The 18,901-nt window shown below is 44.3% G+C and overlaps 1 protein-coding gene across 1 annotated transcript in view; it reads left to right on the top strand.

Annotated features, from left to right (window-relative positions):
• EGFL6 (EGF like domain multiple 6) overlaps positions 1–18,901 on the top strand; it is a 433,277-nt gene that overhangs the window by 350,231 nt on the left and 64,145 nt on the right. Inside the window, exon 9 of the mRNA XM_086934569.1 lies at positions 4,562–4,642. Within this exon, the coding sequence (XP_086790695.1) occupies positions 4,562–4,642 (81 nt within the window). The remainder of the gene's footprint in view (positions 1–4,561; positions 4,643–18,901) is intronic.

Here is an 18,901-nt window from a genome sequence, read left to right as displayed (position 1 = left end):
CCAGAGGAAGAAAAAGAAAAACTCAAAACGGGAAAGAAGAAAGAAGAGAAAGTCGTAAAAAAGGCAACAAAGAAACAATCAAGGATGAAAAAAATGTGATGCAGTGAGATAAATGTGCAGGGGACTGTCTGGTGGTGGATGAAAGAGGCATGAGGTGGAATCAAGACTATGCAGCATTGGGTTTTGGCACCTCAACATTTGATAGTGATGGCCACAGGCTTCTGACCAAAACTTGATGTATTCTGGACAAATTAAGCACTTATATGGGTCACTTTAATGTAAATTTACATTTAAAAGACAACCTATTGGTGGTTTCTTGAATACCCCACTGAACACATATTGAGTAACTGGACAGTCCACATGTGTAGACACTTGAAGTATGTTGTATGAGTACTCTGGAGAGCATGCCTCTTCGTTGTGCCCAAGAAACGTAAAATTGTCTCAGAGCAATCTACTGTATAGTGAGAAAGGTATATCCTGCTCAGTGGATTCTACCCTTTAGAGTCCTGATGATTGTCAAAATTGGATTTAATGGTGCCTGCTCCAGGCTTAATTCATAAGAAGCTCTTAGCTAAGGGGGTGTGGCATGGCGTCCGTGACGGATGCGCTGTTAAGTGCTCTGTGCACCTCCTGAGCAACATAGGGTTCACCCTGAGGGTCTCGATAGTGGCTTGGCTCGAGCTGCTGAGAGGGAATGGCGGTAAGTGTGGGAAATTCCAGGGTGCGCAGAAGCATCTCACAACAGGCTGCAGCAAGAACCTAGAGTGATCACGTGATCCGGCCTGGCCTTGGGGCATGGTGGATCCATGGGAGGAGATACGGCGGCGACTCCAGGTGCCACCCAACTCGACACAAGGGCACACCACTGAGCTGCTCCAGGCGTTGGGGTGGTCACGCCCTAGCGAAAGACGTTAGTGAAAGACGCCCACGCTGGGAGCACGCAACAAGTAGGAACCTCTGCACTCTCTCCCCCCTTCACCACAGCTCCATAGCAGTAGGCCCCAGGCCAATAGGCCCTTACCCAATAGGCCCTTACCCTACGTGCTATCCTACAGCCTCCAAAAGAATATGGATGGGGGCACAGCTGAAGACTGTTTTCAACCTCTTCATCAATTTAAGCGTCCATCCTAGGCCACCAAAATGACTCGCAAACTCCAAGTTTAGTGAGGGATGATCCCAAATGTCCATCAAGAGCCCTTCTGATTATACTATTTCTTACTGTATGAGGTGGAGTCAACCTGCTGGATCATAAAAGCATACTATCTTCTATAGAAATTTCACTTCCAACCTTACAATATGGTTGTAACAAAGGAAATAAAATCTTCTCTCTGGGCCAACCCATTTTCAATAGCTCAACCACTTGTTGTAAAAGCTGATGTCTCTTCATTGCAGCCATCCACTCCTCTTCGGAACACATTTTCAATTCACGTATTTCCAAAGATGCCACAAGACAATCCTCACAATCTTCATCAACGGGATCTGCAAATTTCACTTCATTGTCTTCATCCTCCTTGTGCGGGAAATGATACAGGAAATCAGCCCTACCATTCCTACCATCCGAAATATAAACTACATCGAACTGATATTACAATAGTTCAGTAACCATTCTCAAAATCCTTGGTGTACAACATTTATTTGCCCCACTTTCAAGAATACTAACTATGATCCATTAACCATAAAAATCCTAAACATATTCTGAACTGTGTGATTAGTTTAAGGTATAGTAATTTTGTTTGGACGGATTTCTACGTTTATCATTAATTGAAATCCCAACTTCTAAGAGGGATACCAAAAAGAACTTTCTCTATTTAAGTACTTTGTGGCAGAACCATTGTTCACTTAATGTACTAATCCCCAGGTTATGCACGTAACTTGATCACCCCTTTGTTTCATATTGACAACAAAATATGGGGCAGGAGTCTGGGGGTGGCAAATGTTGACCAACTTCAGCGACTCAAAGATAGCTTTTTCAAAAATCGAGTAGCACTACCACACTCAGTTTCAAATTATATTTTACATTTAGAATTGGGGCTACCCTATCTTAGTGACTTTATAAGATTGGCACCAATTCTACTGTGGTTCTCAATTTGGTGGAGGTCCAATGTTGACTTAACGCAATGCAACCTCAAGGATTGCTGTAAACTGGATCACTATAAAAGGATTGGTTGGCTTAATTATGTAGAGGCAGAATTGTCTGCACTAGGGCTGGGTGAATCACTCCAGGATCATGAATCCTGTAGAAGGGTTCCGAAGAAAAAGATAACAGAACTATTTATGCAGAGAGCAAATTATGCTCACAGGGAAAAAAATCACCTCCAAAAAAATATCCTTGCATATAATCTCATTCCATCAAGAACAAGGGAAGGTTTTTTAATATCTCTCTCGTTTTACTAACGCACAGCATAGATTTATTCTACTGCGTTTTCGATTGACCCTCATTACACTCATGTTAGGGTACCCAGAAAGGAGATATAAACTCTCACAGTTGTCACCTTGCCCATGTAATAATAATTCTTCCCAGTCAGACCTCCATTTAACCCTATTCTGCAAGTACTACACTGATGAAAGAAAAGCATTTATTCTCCCAATTTCGAGGTACCATAAATTTACACAATGCAGGGTGGCTCTGTATTTTTTAAAGGCTCTCCCGGTTCTGTTTGTGTGTTTTTCCCTTGCTTCATTTTTGTGGGTTTGTATGAGAACGAGGAAAATGCGGGGGTCATTGCCTAATTAGTAGCAACTAGGATAGAACTGGACTCATTTATGCAACATGGGCTGAATTGTAATCAAGAGATTTTTAGGACTTTATTGATTGTAATGGTTTTTATGATACTGGCTTTACTATGTACATGGCTAACTTGATATACTGGTCTTTTTAACTTTTGTATATATGGTTACATAACCTGTTTTGTAATAGTATGGATGAATGTGTGCTTTTATGATCTGTTTTAAAATGATGTAATAAAGTTGAAGACTGGCTCACGTCGCTCTCTGACATTCTGGTGTTCCTTACCGTTCTCTCCAGTGAGCAGAGTCACAATTGCAAAAATGCTAATCCTACCTTGAGTACTCTATCACTTCTCAGCACTTGCAATATCCCTCCCCCAATACTTTTTCCAGGAACTGAGTATGTTCCTCTCTGATTTAATATGGGGAAACATGAGGAAAATAGTGGCTCTACATAAGTTAGATGCTCCACTAGAGAGTGGAGGACTGGGAGTCACTCATTACAAGCTGTACTCCGCATTGGAAGTTACACTGGCCCATGTGATGGCTGTCAATGGCATCCAACTCAGAGCACCCATTTATCACCTGAGTTATGGATGACCATGGCATGCTGGACTGGCTTTTGTATGAGACTCCCTGAATGTAGGACACCATGCCTCAGTAGCCAAATTTTGTTGTGGCAAGTATATAGCCCTGAGGCATGACCCAGCACCGCCCACGCCCACTCTGGGGGCTCCTGGTGGATCTTCACATCACTGAATGGAGGCGGGCATCCTGGGGGTGGACAGGACCTTACCGACAGACAATGGTCTATGTTTTAGAACAGTTTGGGGTGTCTCTAGGAATTCCTGACTAAATATATGCAATTCAAATATGGGCACCAAACCTATCTCACCCGGTATGACTCCACCGCATCTTTCCAGGTCTGGCCCCGAAATGTCAAAGATACTCTTGCCCAGAGGCATATTTCTACCATATTTCATGGGCTGGTCCAGAAGTTGAGCCATATTGGACGGATGCTGTGCAGATACTGTTGAAAATTATGGGTCGACCCCCTCGACTAGATCCGTTCACTGCATCGTGGGTGTGACCACTCACACCCATAAAAACAAATATGCCACTACGTTTGGGGACCTGGCATTCATTTTCCTAAAGTGCCACATAGCAACGGCCTGGAAGTCCACAGTAGGCACCCTATTGTATGTTTGGATGAAAGATCTACATAAATAGTAATCTGCTGAGACGACTATTTGGCACTCACTCCTCCTTCAGCAAGATGCAGTGACGCGTGGGTTACGTACCTCGCCAATTTATCGGTGAAGCCAGACAAGAAACCATCCTGAAGCCAGGCACACACAGATCAATGCTTCTTGGCATGACCAGGGAATATCGTCCGAGGCATCCTTCTGGTGACTGGCAATATGTTGCATATTAAGGCAACTGTATTACCGTCCCTACTGCTCCCCACCCCCACGTCCTCATGCACAAGTTATTCTGAAATTAAGCCCATCCTTCAGTAGACTTCATTAAGGGCTCGATACCGGGCCATCCTCGCCCACATCCCTCAGTAGATGAGACACACAGAGATAAGGCAGTCACCCACGGGACACCATTGGTTTGCTACCACACTATAGACACCCAATTACTTTATATTTTTCATTATGGCATATTGTAGTCGTTTTATACAAACGCAATGCAAAATTTACCCAATTGCTATTGCGTCCTCATTTATCATGGGTCACTTTATATATTCATTTACTTGTTTGCCATACAATGAACATGTCAACGTGCAGCTTATTCCTATATCACAACTTAATGCATGCTTTCTCATCAGCTCCCCTAGTGAAAGAAGCCGCTGCCTTTGCAACAATCCTGCGACACAGTAACATCCCTGTGCCTGCTCCAGAGGAGGAAGGTAAACTGTTTTCCTTCAATTATTAAGTTTTTATTTTCAGACATTATTGTTTGCATTTTGAAGAAGTAGCTAAAGAGTGCTCCATTTCTTTAAGGTCAGCTGATCTACTTTAGGCCCAATGTGTATTTCAATAAAATGTGGATTTCGCTTTTAATAGTTGTTTTTATTAATGTGCGCTGAACTCTCTCTTTTGTATTCGAGTGCCAAGTAGACATGAACACCAGGTGATCAGCCAGGTGTATGCTCCACTTCTAAGGTGAAAGATTGGAGGAATAATGTTTTCTATGCAATCAGCAGATTAAGATACTTGGTATCACACTGGAGGTGAAGGCAGGCGTTGAAGCATAGGCCAACATGGCTTAATGATTTCAAAAGGCCAATCAATTAAGCCAAATACTTCTCATTTTATGCCAGTGTAGTGATCTTCATAACTAAAGGTAAAGAGTTCAGGGCCATGAAAATACTAATCATCAGTGCTTTTGTTAATAGTAATAAGGTGCCGAATCGGGCAACATTAAGAAATGTGTGAACCACGTTATTATTTTTATTATATTTATATTTTACAATAATATTCTTAATAATACATTACAAGAATGGTCTCAAAAAACACTCGTTGCCATAATATTTTCTAGAACTGAAGGCAACTACTTTGTGTGCAGTGAAGTTAGCCAATGGCTAAAATGGTTTGAGCCATTGCTCCATGAAAGCAAGTTTGAAGCAAGGAAGGTGTGTTGGACCAAACCATCACAGATAAAGAAAAACAGTTGACTGAAAACCTTTGTAGAAAAATATCCTAAAAAAAAAGAAGCCACATTAGCCTATTAGAGTTTAGCGGACAAAGTAGTTAACAACAAATATGGTGGAGTACCTCATCTGCTAATAACTTTGGAACCGTATGATGAAACAGCACAAAACTTTCCAAAAAATACATCCAGTTTGACTTCTTTATGACACGTTCCAAGCAGAGCCATTAAGCAAGGGCCATAAAAATGTGTGCCCCAAAAGTGACACATGCCTTTTTAAATTCCATAGCCTCCTTTGCTCCTCGATAAAAAACATTTTAAAGGAATTACAGCAACTTTGTCATGAAGGAATCACTATAGTGAAGGAAGTTTTAAAGATATCTGGGTCATTAATTCATGCAGTTCCGCAAAAATGCGTTTGTGGAGTTCCATGAATCCAAAAATTAAAAAAAATACTCCAATCCCCTCACCCATTTTAGTTCAGTGAACTCTGAGTCGGGTTCATGAAACAGAAGCCCTCTGGTTGGCCACAATGTTAGGAAACATGCTGCGCTGGTCAATACAGGGACGCTACCTATTTGTTCTGAAAATAAAATGAAAGGCCGTATAAGAAGGCAGAGGGAATACACCCTGACCACTGCCTATTTGGAGAAGGGTCGAAGGAACACCCCCACACTGAGTTCAAAATGTAAAATAAACTAGTGTGGTCTGGCATTTCATAATTGCAAAAAGTATTTGTAACACATGGCATTAAATTCTTACTAGAGATACTATGTAACTGCTTTGTGTTTACCATTTTTCTAACTCTTGGTGTTCTCAGCCTAGCTGGTTCTGCATAGCAGCCTCTTCCTTTTGAGCGTGGCTGGAATAGCAAATGATTACAACATCAATGTATCCTTAATCAATCAATAAAAGATGTGTAATTCACGGTAAATTACCTGTGACGGACTCAAGGTGCTGGGGTTGCTGCTAGCTTTGTTGTGAACCGTTCATTCGAACAGCCAGGTCTTGAGTCCTTTCCTGAATTTCTGGAGCGATGGGGTGATCCTGAGGTGCAGGGGAAGGTCATTACGAGCTTTGGCTGCCAGGTGTGAGAAGGAGCATCCTCTGCTGTTGCTTCAGCAGAACCGGGGGTGTCTGTGAGGAACAAGGAGGCGGATCATAGAAATCTGGTTTTTAGGTGAAAGGTCAAGCATTTGTTGATATAACCTGGTCATTCGTTGTGCAGGGTTTTGTATGTGTGGATCAACATCTTGAACTAGCATCTCTTATGGATAGGGAACCAGTGTAGCTTTTTAACCCCTTCGATGCTCATGACGGAATGGTTCCGTCATGAGCATCGGTGCCCCTGTGCTCATGACGGTATCATTCCGTTATGAGGCCAGGGGCACGAAATCCCTCTGCTGCAGACAGCAGAGGGATTTCCTTTTCCCCCCTGTGACCTTGGGAGTAGGGGAATAGCTTCCCCAGCTCTCGAGGCCCCCTTCCTGGTTTCTGTTCAATGATGATCAGCGCGCACGTCGCGCTGTCGTCATTGAACACAAACCGAAACTGAAATGAACCTTTAGGCTCATTTCAGTTTCACTTTCTACATTCTCAGGGGGCAATCTCAGCCCCCTTAGCACGTAGAAAGACGGGAGAGGTATCATTGGAAAGGGGAGAATCTCCCCTTTCCAATGGTACCCATGCTCAGTGGATCCCTGCTTGGGGATCCACCCACCAGACACCAGGGAGGGGGGAGCGGCCCCTTGGGCAAGGGCCTTCACTGCCCCCCCATAAAGAAATCACCAATCCAATCGATAACTTTATTTTGGCCACAACGGACCATAAACGCACATTACTACATACATACGAACAACAATCAAATTAATAAATAACATAGAACAGTACAAAACAGTCATATATTCAACATTTTACCAAGTTAAAACTACGCTTTAGCCATCCCATAATAAAAACAGAATCAAAAATTTAGTGAAAGTTATTGATATTAGTTGCTGAGTTAATAAAAAATGTCAAATATGCAGATAAATCAATGCCTGCATAAGTTTCTTTTAACAGGAAACAAGTATACAGCTCCACGGATAATTCTTTTTAAAAACTCCTACGTTTGTGCCACATCCCGTCCAAAAAGCGTGAGACAGCAAAAACAATAGGAGGATGGGTGACATACTTTAAAACCCTAAAAGCTTGAAAACAGTATCTAAAACCCAAGTTTCTGCAAATTGGAATTACCCATCGTTTGCGGGATGCATAATATGCAGGGCAGATAAAAAAAGACATGGATTTCAGACTCTAGCATATATTTACACAAATAAATTATTATTCAGCCTTTCTGCCCCCCCAGTGGGGCAGAAGCCCCCAATTTGCCCCCCCCCCAGGGATTTTTTTGTGTGCACTTTTTTTTTTAGAGTGGGGGTGGCCGAAACGGCCACGCCAATGCCCCCACCCCGCCACCATTGCAGCCTTTCTGCCCCCCTGGGGGCAGATGGGAGCAGTAGCCCCCAATCTGCACCCCTGGAGGGCCAAAAAGCCCACTAGACACCAGGGATTTTTTTGGCACATTATTAAAAGGGTGGGGGCAAAGGCATGCCTGTTTTGTGCAGACCCCACCCTAATTAAAATTTGGCCAAAAAACTCCCTGGCATCTAGTGGACTTTCTGACGCCCCATGGGGGGCAGATGGGGGCATTACCCCCCATCTGCCCCGCCGGGGGGGGCAATAAGCCCACTAGACGCCAGGGATTTTTTTGGGGAAAATTTTAATTTGGATTGGCTGCCCAAAACAGGCATGCCCATGCCTCCACCCCTTCCCCCACAAAAATAACAGCCTTCCTGCTCCCCCTGGTGGCAGATCGGGCAGTAGCCCTGCATCTGCCCTCCCCCCCCCCCGAGGGGGGCAAAAAGCCCACTAGACACCAGAGATTTTTTTATGTATGTATGTATGTGTATAGGCATTTATATAGCGCACTACTTACCCGGAGGGTCCCAAGGCGCTTCGACCGCTGCGAAACCCTTCCTGGCTTCCCTGAGAGATGGTCCCTTAATGGGTATCTCCAGGGTGAGACCAGGCATCCCCGGCGGTCTGGTGGGGCCGTTAGTGAAGATGAGGCAAGCTAGTGCCCAGAGTTGCCGAGTGTGATCGCTGATCAGAGTGGGCACCGAGGCGAGAGAATTATCGAGTCTGCTGACCCTGGTCCAGAAACCTGCCGCGCCGGGATTCGAACCCTGGTCCCGGGCCGTCCTCTGCTCTCGGGTCTGCCGCCTCTAACCAGTGAGCCACACTACTTTTTAAATTTTTATTAGGGTGTGGCATTGGCATGCCTGTTTTGGGCAAACCCCACCCTAATTAAAATTTGCATTAAGAAATCCCTGGCATCTAGTAGGCTTTCTTCCTCCCTGGGGGGCAGATGGAGGCATTAGCCCCCAATCTGCTCCCCCGGGTGGGGCAAAAAACCCACTTGTCACCAGAGAATTTTTTTCAGCAAATTTGAATTTGGATGGGGGCTGCCCAAAATGGGCATACCAGTGCCCCCACCCCCCCACCCAAAAAAAATAGCCACAGTGTTTTTCCCCCCTTGGGGGCATATCGGGGCATACCCCACTCCCGAAATCCCCCCCAGGGCTGCAGAAACCCGACAAAGCACAGATTTGTTTTTAGCAATATGCCTACCTGTGGATTTTGGGCCATATCGCAGCCGGCACATAGGGAAACCTAGCAAACCTTTACAGTTTTCTAAACCTAAACATACAGGGAAATCCAGAATGGGGTGACTTGACTGGTTCTCACCAGGTTATGTTACCCAGAATTCCTTGCAAACCTAAAAGATTTGCCAAAAAATCTAATTTTCCTCACATTTCTGTGTTGGAAAGTTCTGGAATCTACTTGGATCCACAAAATTCCACCTACCCCATGTTCCCCAAAGCCTTCCGAGAAAAATGGTATCTCACTTGTGTGGGTAGGCCTAGTGCCCGCAACAGGCAAGGGCCAAAAACCTATTGAGGCGACATCAAAATTACCTAACACAAAACAACCTGGTTTTGCAAGGGGGGGGGGGGTCCCATGAGTTGTTGGCCCCGGGCTTGGCGTACATCTAGGGAAAACTACCAAAACCACACATTTCTGAAAACTAGACACCCAGGAGAGTCCAGCGAGGTATGGCTTGCATGGGTCCCCTAACGTGTTCCTACCCAGAATCTCCTTCAAACTCAAATGTAGCTGAAACAATCACTTTTTCCTCAAATCTCTGTGTCGGAAAGTTCCGGAATCTACGTGGATCTACAAATTTCATTCCACCCAGCGTTCCCCCAGGTCTCCCGTTAAAAATGATACCTCACTCGCGTGGGTGCATCAACTCCATGGGACATGCAAGGGCCCAAAACCTATTTAGGCAACATCAAAATGACCTATCACAAAACAACCTGGTTTTGCAAGGGTGGTCACCTTGGTTTTTTCCCCGGACTCGGTGGCCATCTTGGGAAACTACCAAAGCCAAACATTTCTGAAAACTAGACACCCGGGGGAGTCCAGTGAGGTATGGCATGCGTGGGTCCCCCAACGTTTTCCTACCCAGAATTCCCTATAAACCTCACATTTAGCTGAAAAAATCACTTTTTTCTCAAATTTCTGTGTCGGAAAGTTCTGAAATCTACATGGATCCTCAAATGTCATCCCACCCAGCGTTTCCCCAGGTCTCCCGATAAAAATGATACCTCACTTGCGTGGGTGGGTCAAGTACCCGCGACTTGCAAGGGTCTAAACCCTATTGAGGCAACATCAAAATGACCTATCACAAAACAACCTGGTTTTGAAAGGGGGGTCATCTGGGTTTTTGTCCCCGGGCTCGGCAGCCATCTTGGGAAACTACCAAACCCAAACATTTCTGAAAACTAGACACCCTGGGGAGTCCAGCGAGGCATGCGGTGGTCCCCCAACGTTTTCCTACCCAGAAATCCCTGCAAACCTCAAATTTAGCTAAAAAAAACACTTTTTTGATACATTTTGCGAGGGATCACCGTGCCAGCACAAATGTCATACCACCCAGCATTCCCCTTGTTCTCCCAAGTACAATGATACCTCACTTGTGTGGGTGGGCCAAAGGCCTGTGACTAGGAAGAGCCCAAAACATAGGGATTTAGAGTATAGCACAGAGAATTCTAAGCGTTACATTTTTAAAAAAATACGTTTTTAGCCAGTTCTGCTTTGGACACCCACAAAAGTGAGGTATCATTTTACTCGGGATACTATGGGGAACGCTGTGGGGTTGGAAATTTGTGCCGGCACGGTGATTCCACACACACACATATGTGGAAAATGTGGGTTTTTCAGCTAAATTTGAGGTTTGCATGGCATTCTAGGTAGGAAAACTTCGGGGGATCCATGCAAGCCACACCTCATTGGACTCCCCCGCATGTCTAGTTTTCAAGAATTTTGTGTTTGGTGCTTTCCCAAGATGGCCGCCAAGCCCGGGGCCAAAATCTCAGGTGCTTCCCCCAAAAACCGGGTAGTTTTGCTTTAGGTAATTTTGTAGTCTCCACAGTACGATTTGGGTCATTTCCTGTTGCAATCACTATGCCTACCCACACAAGTGAGGTACCATTTTTATCAGGAGACCTGGAAGAACACTGGGTGGGAGGAAATTTGTGGATCCACGTAGATTCCAGAACTTTACCAACACAGAAATGTGAGAAAAAAGTGAATTGTTCGGCAGAAATTTAGGTTTGCAGTGGATTCTGTGTAAGAGAATAATGGGGGACCCATGCAAGCTATACCTCGCTGGACTCCCCCTGGTGTCTAGTTTCCAAAAATGTGTGGGTTAGGTAGGTTTCCCAAGATGGCCGCCGAACCCCGGGCTAAAAACTCATGGGACCCCCCCTTGCAAAACCAGGTTGGTTTGTGATCGGTAATTGTTATGTTGCCTCAAAAGGTTTTGGGCCCTTGCCTGTCACGGGACCTTGACCCACTCACGCAAGTGAGGTACCATTTTTATCAGGAGACCTGGGGGGAACGCTGGGTGGGAGAAGATTTGTGGATCCATGCAGATTCCAGAACTATCCACCACAGAAATGTTGGGAAATGTGTTTTTTTTTACAATGTTTTAGGTTTGCAAGGGATTCTGGGTAACAGAACCTGGTGGGAGGCAGTGAATTCACCCCATCCTAGATTTCCCTGGGTGCCTAGTTTACAAAAATGTATAGGTTTGCTAGGTTTCCCTAGGTGCCAGCCGAGCTACGGTTCAAAAACTACAGCTAGGCACTGTGCCAAAAAAGGGTAATTTTTCACTGCGAAATTGAGGTGTGTCCATGTTGCGTTTTGCTCCGTATTCTGTTGCGGACACTGGGCCGACTGAGACAAGTGAGGTACCATTTTTCTCGGAAGATTTTGGGGAATGCGGGGTGTGTGGAAATTTGTGGATCCACACAGATTCCAGAACTTTCCACCACAGAAATGTGGGTAAAATTAGTTTTTTTTGTTATATTTTTAGGTTTGCAAGGGATTCTGGGTAATAGAACGTGTTGGGAGGCAGTCAAGTCACCCCATCCTGGATTCCCTTGGGTGTCTAGTTTACAAAAATGTATAGGTTTACTAGGTTTCCCTTGTTGCCGGCAGAGCTAGGGTTCAAAATCAACAGCTAGGTACTTTTAAAAAAAAAAAAGAGTAATTTTTCACTACGTAATTGAGGTGCAACCACGTTGCTTTTTGCGCCATTTCCTGTCGCAGGCACTAGGCCGACCCACACAAGTAAGGTACCATTTTTCTATTAAGACTTTGGGAAACGCAGGGTGGGTAGAAATGTGTGGATCCACGCAGATTCCAAAACTTTCCACCACAGAAATGTGGGGAAAATGTGGTTTCCTTGACATTTGTTTAGGTTTGCAAGAGATTCTGGGTAACAGAACATGGTGGCAGGCAGTCAAATTGCCCCATCCTGGATTTCCCTGGGTGTCTAGTTCTCAAAAATAATGGATTTGCTAGGTTTTCCTAGGTGCCGGCCGAGCTACGGTTCAAAAACGACAGCTGCACACTTCGCAAAAAAAGGGTAAATTTTCATTGTGAAAATGTGGTGTGTTCACGTTGGGTTTTGAGCCCGTTCCGATCGTGGACACTATGCCTACCCACACAAGTGAGGTACCATTTTTATCGGGGGACTTAGGGTAATTTAGATTTGTAAAGCAACTGTTATTACCTATTGAGTTTTGATGCATTTCTGCCTTCCAAATGAAAGACATTGTGTATAAAATAAGTCATTTTAAAAAATGACCAATAATTCACATGCTTGTATGAGTATTCCCAATTTTAAAAATGTGCAAATATGTACTGTTTCTAAACTCTATAATTTGTACCCATTTCATAAATACATAGGTGTCTTTCATACCGATTTTTCCATGTATACATTTTCGCACAATAATTGCTATATACCCGGTACATAATAAAAAGCCATTGCAAATTGCTACTCAGTTTTTAACTCTGGGTTTGTCTGCTTCTTGGTGAACCTACAAGAACTATATATATCCCCACAACTAGGAAGGTCCAGCGGATGTAACGGTATATTGCTTTCAAAGAGCTGTCATAATTTCAAGAAGTTGCAGGTGAAAACGTTGACATAAAAGGCTGTTTTTTTTCACTAATTTTCAATTTTCTAATATTTAACTGTTAGTTTCTATAAAGAAACCTTGATGGATCTACACAAATGATCCCTTTCTGAATTCGGAATTTTGTCTACTTTTCTAAAATGTATAGGATCCATTATTGCTTTCATACTCATATTTACCATTACCTGGAAGGAGGTTGAAAGCAGTAAAAATAGCAAAAATAGGTTATATCCCAGAAAAATGCCAAAACTGTGTAAAAAATGTTGGTTCTCTGACAAAAGACTGTCATTCCCTAAAAGCTGGGAAAATTGTGATTTCAGCCCCACAAACCCTTTTTTTAAAAGATTTGCAGGGAACCCCCAGAGGCTTTCATTTGTAGCTTGTTTTTCCCATTTTGCTGAAAAAAAAACATTTTACTGTATTTTGGCTAATTTCTGGGTCCTCTCCAAGGTAATCCACACACCCTGGGTACCTTTAGAATCCCCATGATGTTGGAAGAAAAGGATGCAAAATTGGCGTGGATACCTTATGTCAGTCAGTCAGTCAGTCAAGAATTCTTTATTCGATAAAATTAATATCATAAAAGACATGGTACAATCATTTTAAATAACAGACAAAGGAACATTTACAGAAATAACCAAAAAGTTAAAACAGTTCATTATCATTATTAAAAAAATACAGTGCAGTTTGTGTCCATTATTAAAAATACAGTACATTTTAGAAAAATTTTTATAACACCATAAAATTGGTACCTTTAAGATCCTTTAAAACTACAAACCTGACTACGCAAGTATATTATATAATTTGCAAAATATATTACTCAAAACAACTTTGAATCTGCGGTAGGCTGGTGTTGTTTTTCCTTACACGAATAGCTGCCGTCAAAAAACTAGCCACAGAAAACATAATGTAAGGGCTACCCAATTACATTAAGTATACTAGAGCTGGTCTAACCTGAACAAAACCCACCTTCTTCAAGAGTGGTAGCAAATATTTCCTTCTGCACTGTTCATAATGTGTACAGAACATTGCAAAATGTAGCGTGTTTTGTAAAGAAAAACAATCACAGGAACCTTATGTGGTTAAAAAGTTACAGGGGCCTAAGCGCACACTACCCCAAATAGCCAAAAAAAAGCTTAGCACAGGAGGGGAAAAGGCCTAGCAGCGAAGGGGTGAAGGTGGGGTGTGATGTGGGTTTGTCTGGGGAGGTAGAGGATGAGTCTGGCCAGGTAGTTTTGTATTGTCTGTCAGGAGGCGTGCCGTGATTCCTACGTAAAGTGAGTTCCTGTAGTCCAGACTGCTGTTGATGAAGGCCTGGGTGATGGTCCTTCTGGTGTTGACTGGGGGCCACCTGAAGATTTTGTGGAGCATGCGTAGGGTGCAAGCAGATGAGACTGCATTTACTTGTTTCTTCATGGACACATTGTTGTCCAAGATAATGCTGAGTTTGCGAATGTGGTCTGCTGGGGCGGGGATGGGCCAAGTTCAGCAGGCCACCATGTGTTGTTCCATGGAGAGATGTTGCTTCCGAAGATGACGACTTCCATCTTGTTCGTGTTGAGCTTGAGACAGTTGTCTTTCATCCAGTCTGCGACGTTCACCATACATCTGTGGAAATTATCTCTGGTGTTGGATGGGTCTTCTAACAGTGAGATTATGAGCTGGGTGTCGTCAGCGTAGGAGATTATGTTGAGTCCATGCAATCTGACCGTGCTGGCCAGGGGGGTCATGTAGGTGTTAAAGAGGTTAAGGCTGAGGAATGATCCTTGAAGAACTCTGCAGATAATCTTCTGGGGTTCCAAGGTGACCGGTGGGAGGCTGATTCTCTGGGTTCTTCCGGTGATGTACATGGCGATCCATTCAAGGGCGTTTCCCTGGATTCCTATTTGGTGGAGTCTGTTGATTAAGATGTGATGGGAGATGGCATTGTAGGGAGATGATAGGTCCAGGAGGATAAGGGCTGTCATTTTGCTGTGGTTCAGGAGGGCCCTGATGTCAGCAGTGGCTGCATTCAGGGCTGTCTCTGTGCTGTGGTTGGCTCAGAATCTGGATTTGGAGGCGTCCTGGAGGTTGCTTCATTACAGGTGTTGGGTAAGATGCTGGTTAATTGCCTTTTTGAGAACTTTAGCTGGAAAGGGGAGCATGGAGATGTGCCTGTAGTTCTTAGGTTCTGCTGGATCGGGTGGCTGGTTTCTTCAGGAGGGGCCTCACTTCAGCGTATTTTCAGTCATGAGGTGTTCAGGACTTTCTTGAGCTCGCCGCCAATCCTCTTGTACCTGAGGTTGAAGACCTGATGGGAACAGTGGTCTGTGGGTGCACCGGGGTCCACGGAGTTTATGATGGAAATTGTGGCTTGAGTTATGAGAAGGTCCCAATGGGTGATCAGGTGTTGTGGGTTTGTATTCAAAGGTGTGAGCAAGCTGATGCTGTCTGTGATGGTGGGTTGGGGCTTGACATTTTCGTAGATGACAGAGATCTTGTTGTGGAAGAAGCCTACCGGGGAGTCACACAGTTCTTGGGAGTGGGCGATGCTGTTCCCGGTGGCTGTGGGGGTCGAGAACTCCTTCACGATACATAAGAGATCCTTGCTGCAGTTTGTGATGGCTTCTATGCAGTCTGCTAGGGCGCTCTTCTTTGTTTCTTTCAGGAGGTGGTGGTACTGGTCAAGTGCTGTTTTGAAGCTGGTATGGTCTCCTGTCTTTTTGTTGGTGTGCCACTTCCTCTATAGTTGCTGGCAGTTGCTTTTGGAGGAATTCAGCTCTGTGGGGAACCAGCTGGCTCTTCTGGCAGGTCCTCTGGATCTGGCTGGCTTGGCAGGGGTGATTGTGTCTGTGCATTCAGTGATCCACTGGGATAAGTTTTTCATTGCCTGTTCTGGGTTGGATGTTGTGTCTGGTAGTTAAGAGCCTTGTTCCACTGTTCTTCTGATATCTTTTTCCCATTTCTGGATGTGGCACTGGGGTGAAAGGTACCTCTACTGGGAGGTCGTTAGATGTTGAAGTGCAAAATGTAATGGTCGGTCCAGGTGAGCTGAGAGAGATTGTTTGTACTTGACTCTGTCGCTGGGCATACAAATAAAGTTGAGCATGTGTCCTGCAATGTGGATGGGGTCAGTGACAAATTGCTTGAGGCCGATGTGGCTCATGCTATCCAGGAAGTCAGTTGTGTTGGATTTACTGGGGTCATCGAGGTGGAAGTTAGGATTTGCTGGGAGGATGTCATGCTTGGAGTCAATGTCAATGGGGTAGAAGAGGTCAAGGATAGTATTGCAGAAGCTGGGGCGTGGTCCTTCTGGTCTGTAGGCGAGGGTGCCTTTGATGATGCGTTTTCTGTATGTGTGGAGTTGGAAGTTTAGATGCTCCATTATCAGGGTCGATTCATCTGAGGTGGTAGTACAGAGGACAGTGTCCTTGTAGATGATGGCAATTTCCCCTCTGTGTTTGTTGACTCGTCCTGGTGTGTTATTTCTCAGCCTTTAGGGTGGCAAAAGTGATGGTGATGGTGATGGCGATGGCAATGCCCAGTGTGGAGGTGGGGTTCAGCTAGATCTCTGTAAGGAAGATGACATCCGAGGTTAGGGAAGATATCTGTCCCAGGTCTCCGTGGAGTGTCCACCGAGTGATTAAGCTTTGAGTATGATGCACTGGAGTTGTGGCAGTCTTGGTCAGCATGATGGATGCAGTTGTCTTTTGCGGTGTCTCCAGCGCTGTTGGTTGCTCTGGTGTTGCAGAAGAAGAGACAGTGGTGGCACGTGAAAGTTCCTACCATTGAGTGTGAGGCGGTGCAACAGCAATTGTTGCTGCGGTGTCCGGGGTCCAGGGCTCACAGTTCAGCAGAGTATCTTTGGGTGGTCAGAGGACCAGGGTTCTTGGCATTGGGTGTGGCACAGATGGGCGGAGACGAGATTGCCTTTGACGCGCTGGTGGAGAAACCACTGCGTGTAGCTGCTGTGAGTCCTCACTGCAGCCTCCATTAGATAGGTCTTGGGAGGGGGTGGGGCGTTGGGTGGCGGGAAGCGGGTGGTGAAACAGGCAAGAAGGAGAGGGTGGAAAGCGAAAGAACAGGAAAGTGTTTCCTAAGTCAGTTCAAAGAAAAAAGGCAACAGATACAAGCTGAAAAGACAGCCAAGTCAGAGTGGGAAAGTGCCTCCTAAGACTGAGTGTGAATCAAGGCACACGAGCTGCAGGCACCAGAGCTGTGACTACAGTCAGGGCCAGGGAGACCTGGTGTGGGTTAGTGGATCGGGGATCTGCTTACCACATCACAGAAATCACAGCATACTGTGAAAGCCATTAAATGAGTACATTTTAATTTTCACAAAGCTTTTCCTTGTCTTCTAGCAATGTACATGGTCTCTTTTTTTCAGGTTCAGAACCTGAAAAGCTCAGTAGAAGCAAATGCACACCACTGTTGGCTTAAAGACACATTTGGTATCAGTCTGCAGGCTAATATGACCTTGAAACATCCCTAACATCCGTTCCCCTAGACCTTTATGCATTTTTGTCATGGAATATTCAACATACCTACCAAGATCCATTTATACTCTTATGTCCAGAATCGCAGATGCTGTTACACATAATGCTTATTTTACCAGCTTCTGTATATTCAACTAGGGTAGTTTGTCGAATATAGGTCCAGGATAGCCGGATTGATGCAATATTTTCATGATAATCGCTGAATTTGTTCTGGTTAAATTTCTTGTAGGCAAATGTATTACAAGGGTATCCTGAAACTCGGGAGTGAATCAGACTTTCTTGGTACTATGATGAAATCCCTTCAAGTGGTGGGACTTATTACAGACCTGTATCTGTTAAGCCTACCATAAAATTGTGCATTTTTTTCTAGTGGCTAAAGGAACTACACAGCTTCCTTCATTTTTCAAATGTGAACATTAGAAATACGCAGGCAAATTGGAATGAAAACAATAACTTATATTGGACAGTGCTCTTCAAATTTGCATTCAAATGTGAGAATAGAGGCAGCTAAGAGCTCACTCCAAATGGGAAATATATAGCAAATATATAGACAATAAACATATATGAGAAGTATTTAACATCTGCCTCAAAGACGGAAATAACAGAAATACTATATATAATATAACACTGGATTGCAAAGTTTTAAACAGTAGCACCTTGTAGACTAGTAAGTGGATAGTCCCACGGATGGATTTATTATGTCTCAACTACAGGTTTGACATCTCGATTAAATGAATGATGAGTAACAGAGATCAAGTCATGGAGGTAATGAATCTGTAAAATAGTGAATAGGTCGTCACAAAGTAGGACTCAAATTCAAGTTGGAAGGCAACAGATAGGGATTGCTGATCCTTCAAATCATAAACATTCTCAATAAATTTAAGGAGGGCCAAAGGAATGATGCGGCAGAGGTAGTTTAAATTATGCGGCAAGCAAAAGGCAAATTATGTGGTGTAATGCATCACATTTTGTGATATTACTTTCGTAATATTACTTATTATGTCATATTTAGATTGTGCCTTACAGCGCGCATGTGCTGCTCTGCGAGGCATGCTGTATGTCTTCTATGAATATTGATTCAACCTCTTGCACGCCCCTTGCTTTTCATTGGTTTCCTTCTGTGCCTGTTTCAATCCAGTAATGTTGTGTGGCAAATGGGTCACATTAGTCCCTCCTTTCATGGTTTGGTTCATGTCCATGGCAACTGCCCCTCTTACATGTCTCATCTTAGCAAGGGGCATTTAGGTTACTTCGGCTGGGCTATTTTCTTACTTTGCCTAGCCTCGGTTTGTTGAATTTAGGGGTGGGAAATGCAACTGTGCTCAAGCCAACTCTATTTTCCCGTGCCATCCCTTCCGTCGTTGCCCTGCCCCACTTCTGCATCGATCACTGGCTAAAGTTAAATCTTGAACACTTGAGCCCCCACGCTCTTTCCTTCTCTCTCATATCTAG

Source organism: Lissotriton vulgaris, chromosome 8 (assembly GCF_964263255.1).
Source record: "Lissotriton vulgaris chromosome 8, aLisVul1.2, whole genome shotgun sequence".
Taxonomy (NCBI): domain Eukaryota; kingdom Metazoa; phylum Chordata; class Amphibia; order Caudata; family Salamandridae; genus Lissotriton; species Lissotriton vulgaris.
Note: the sequence above shows the minus strand (reverse complement) of the source record. Positions and strands in the feature narration are given on the sequence as shown.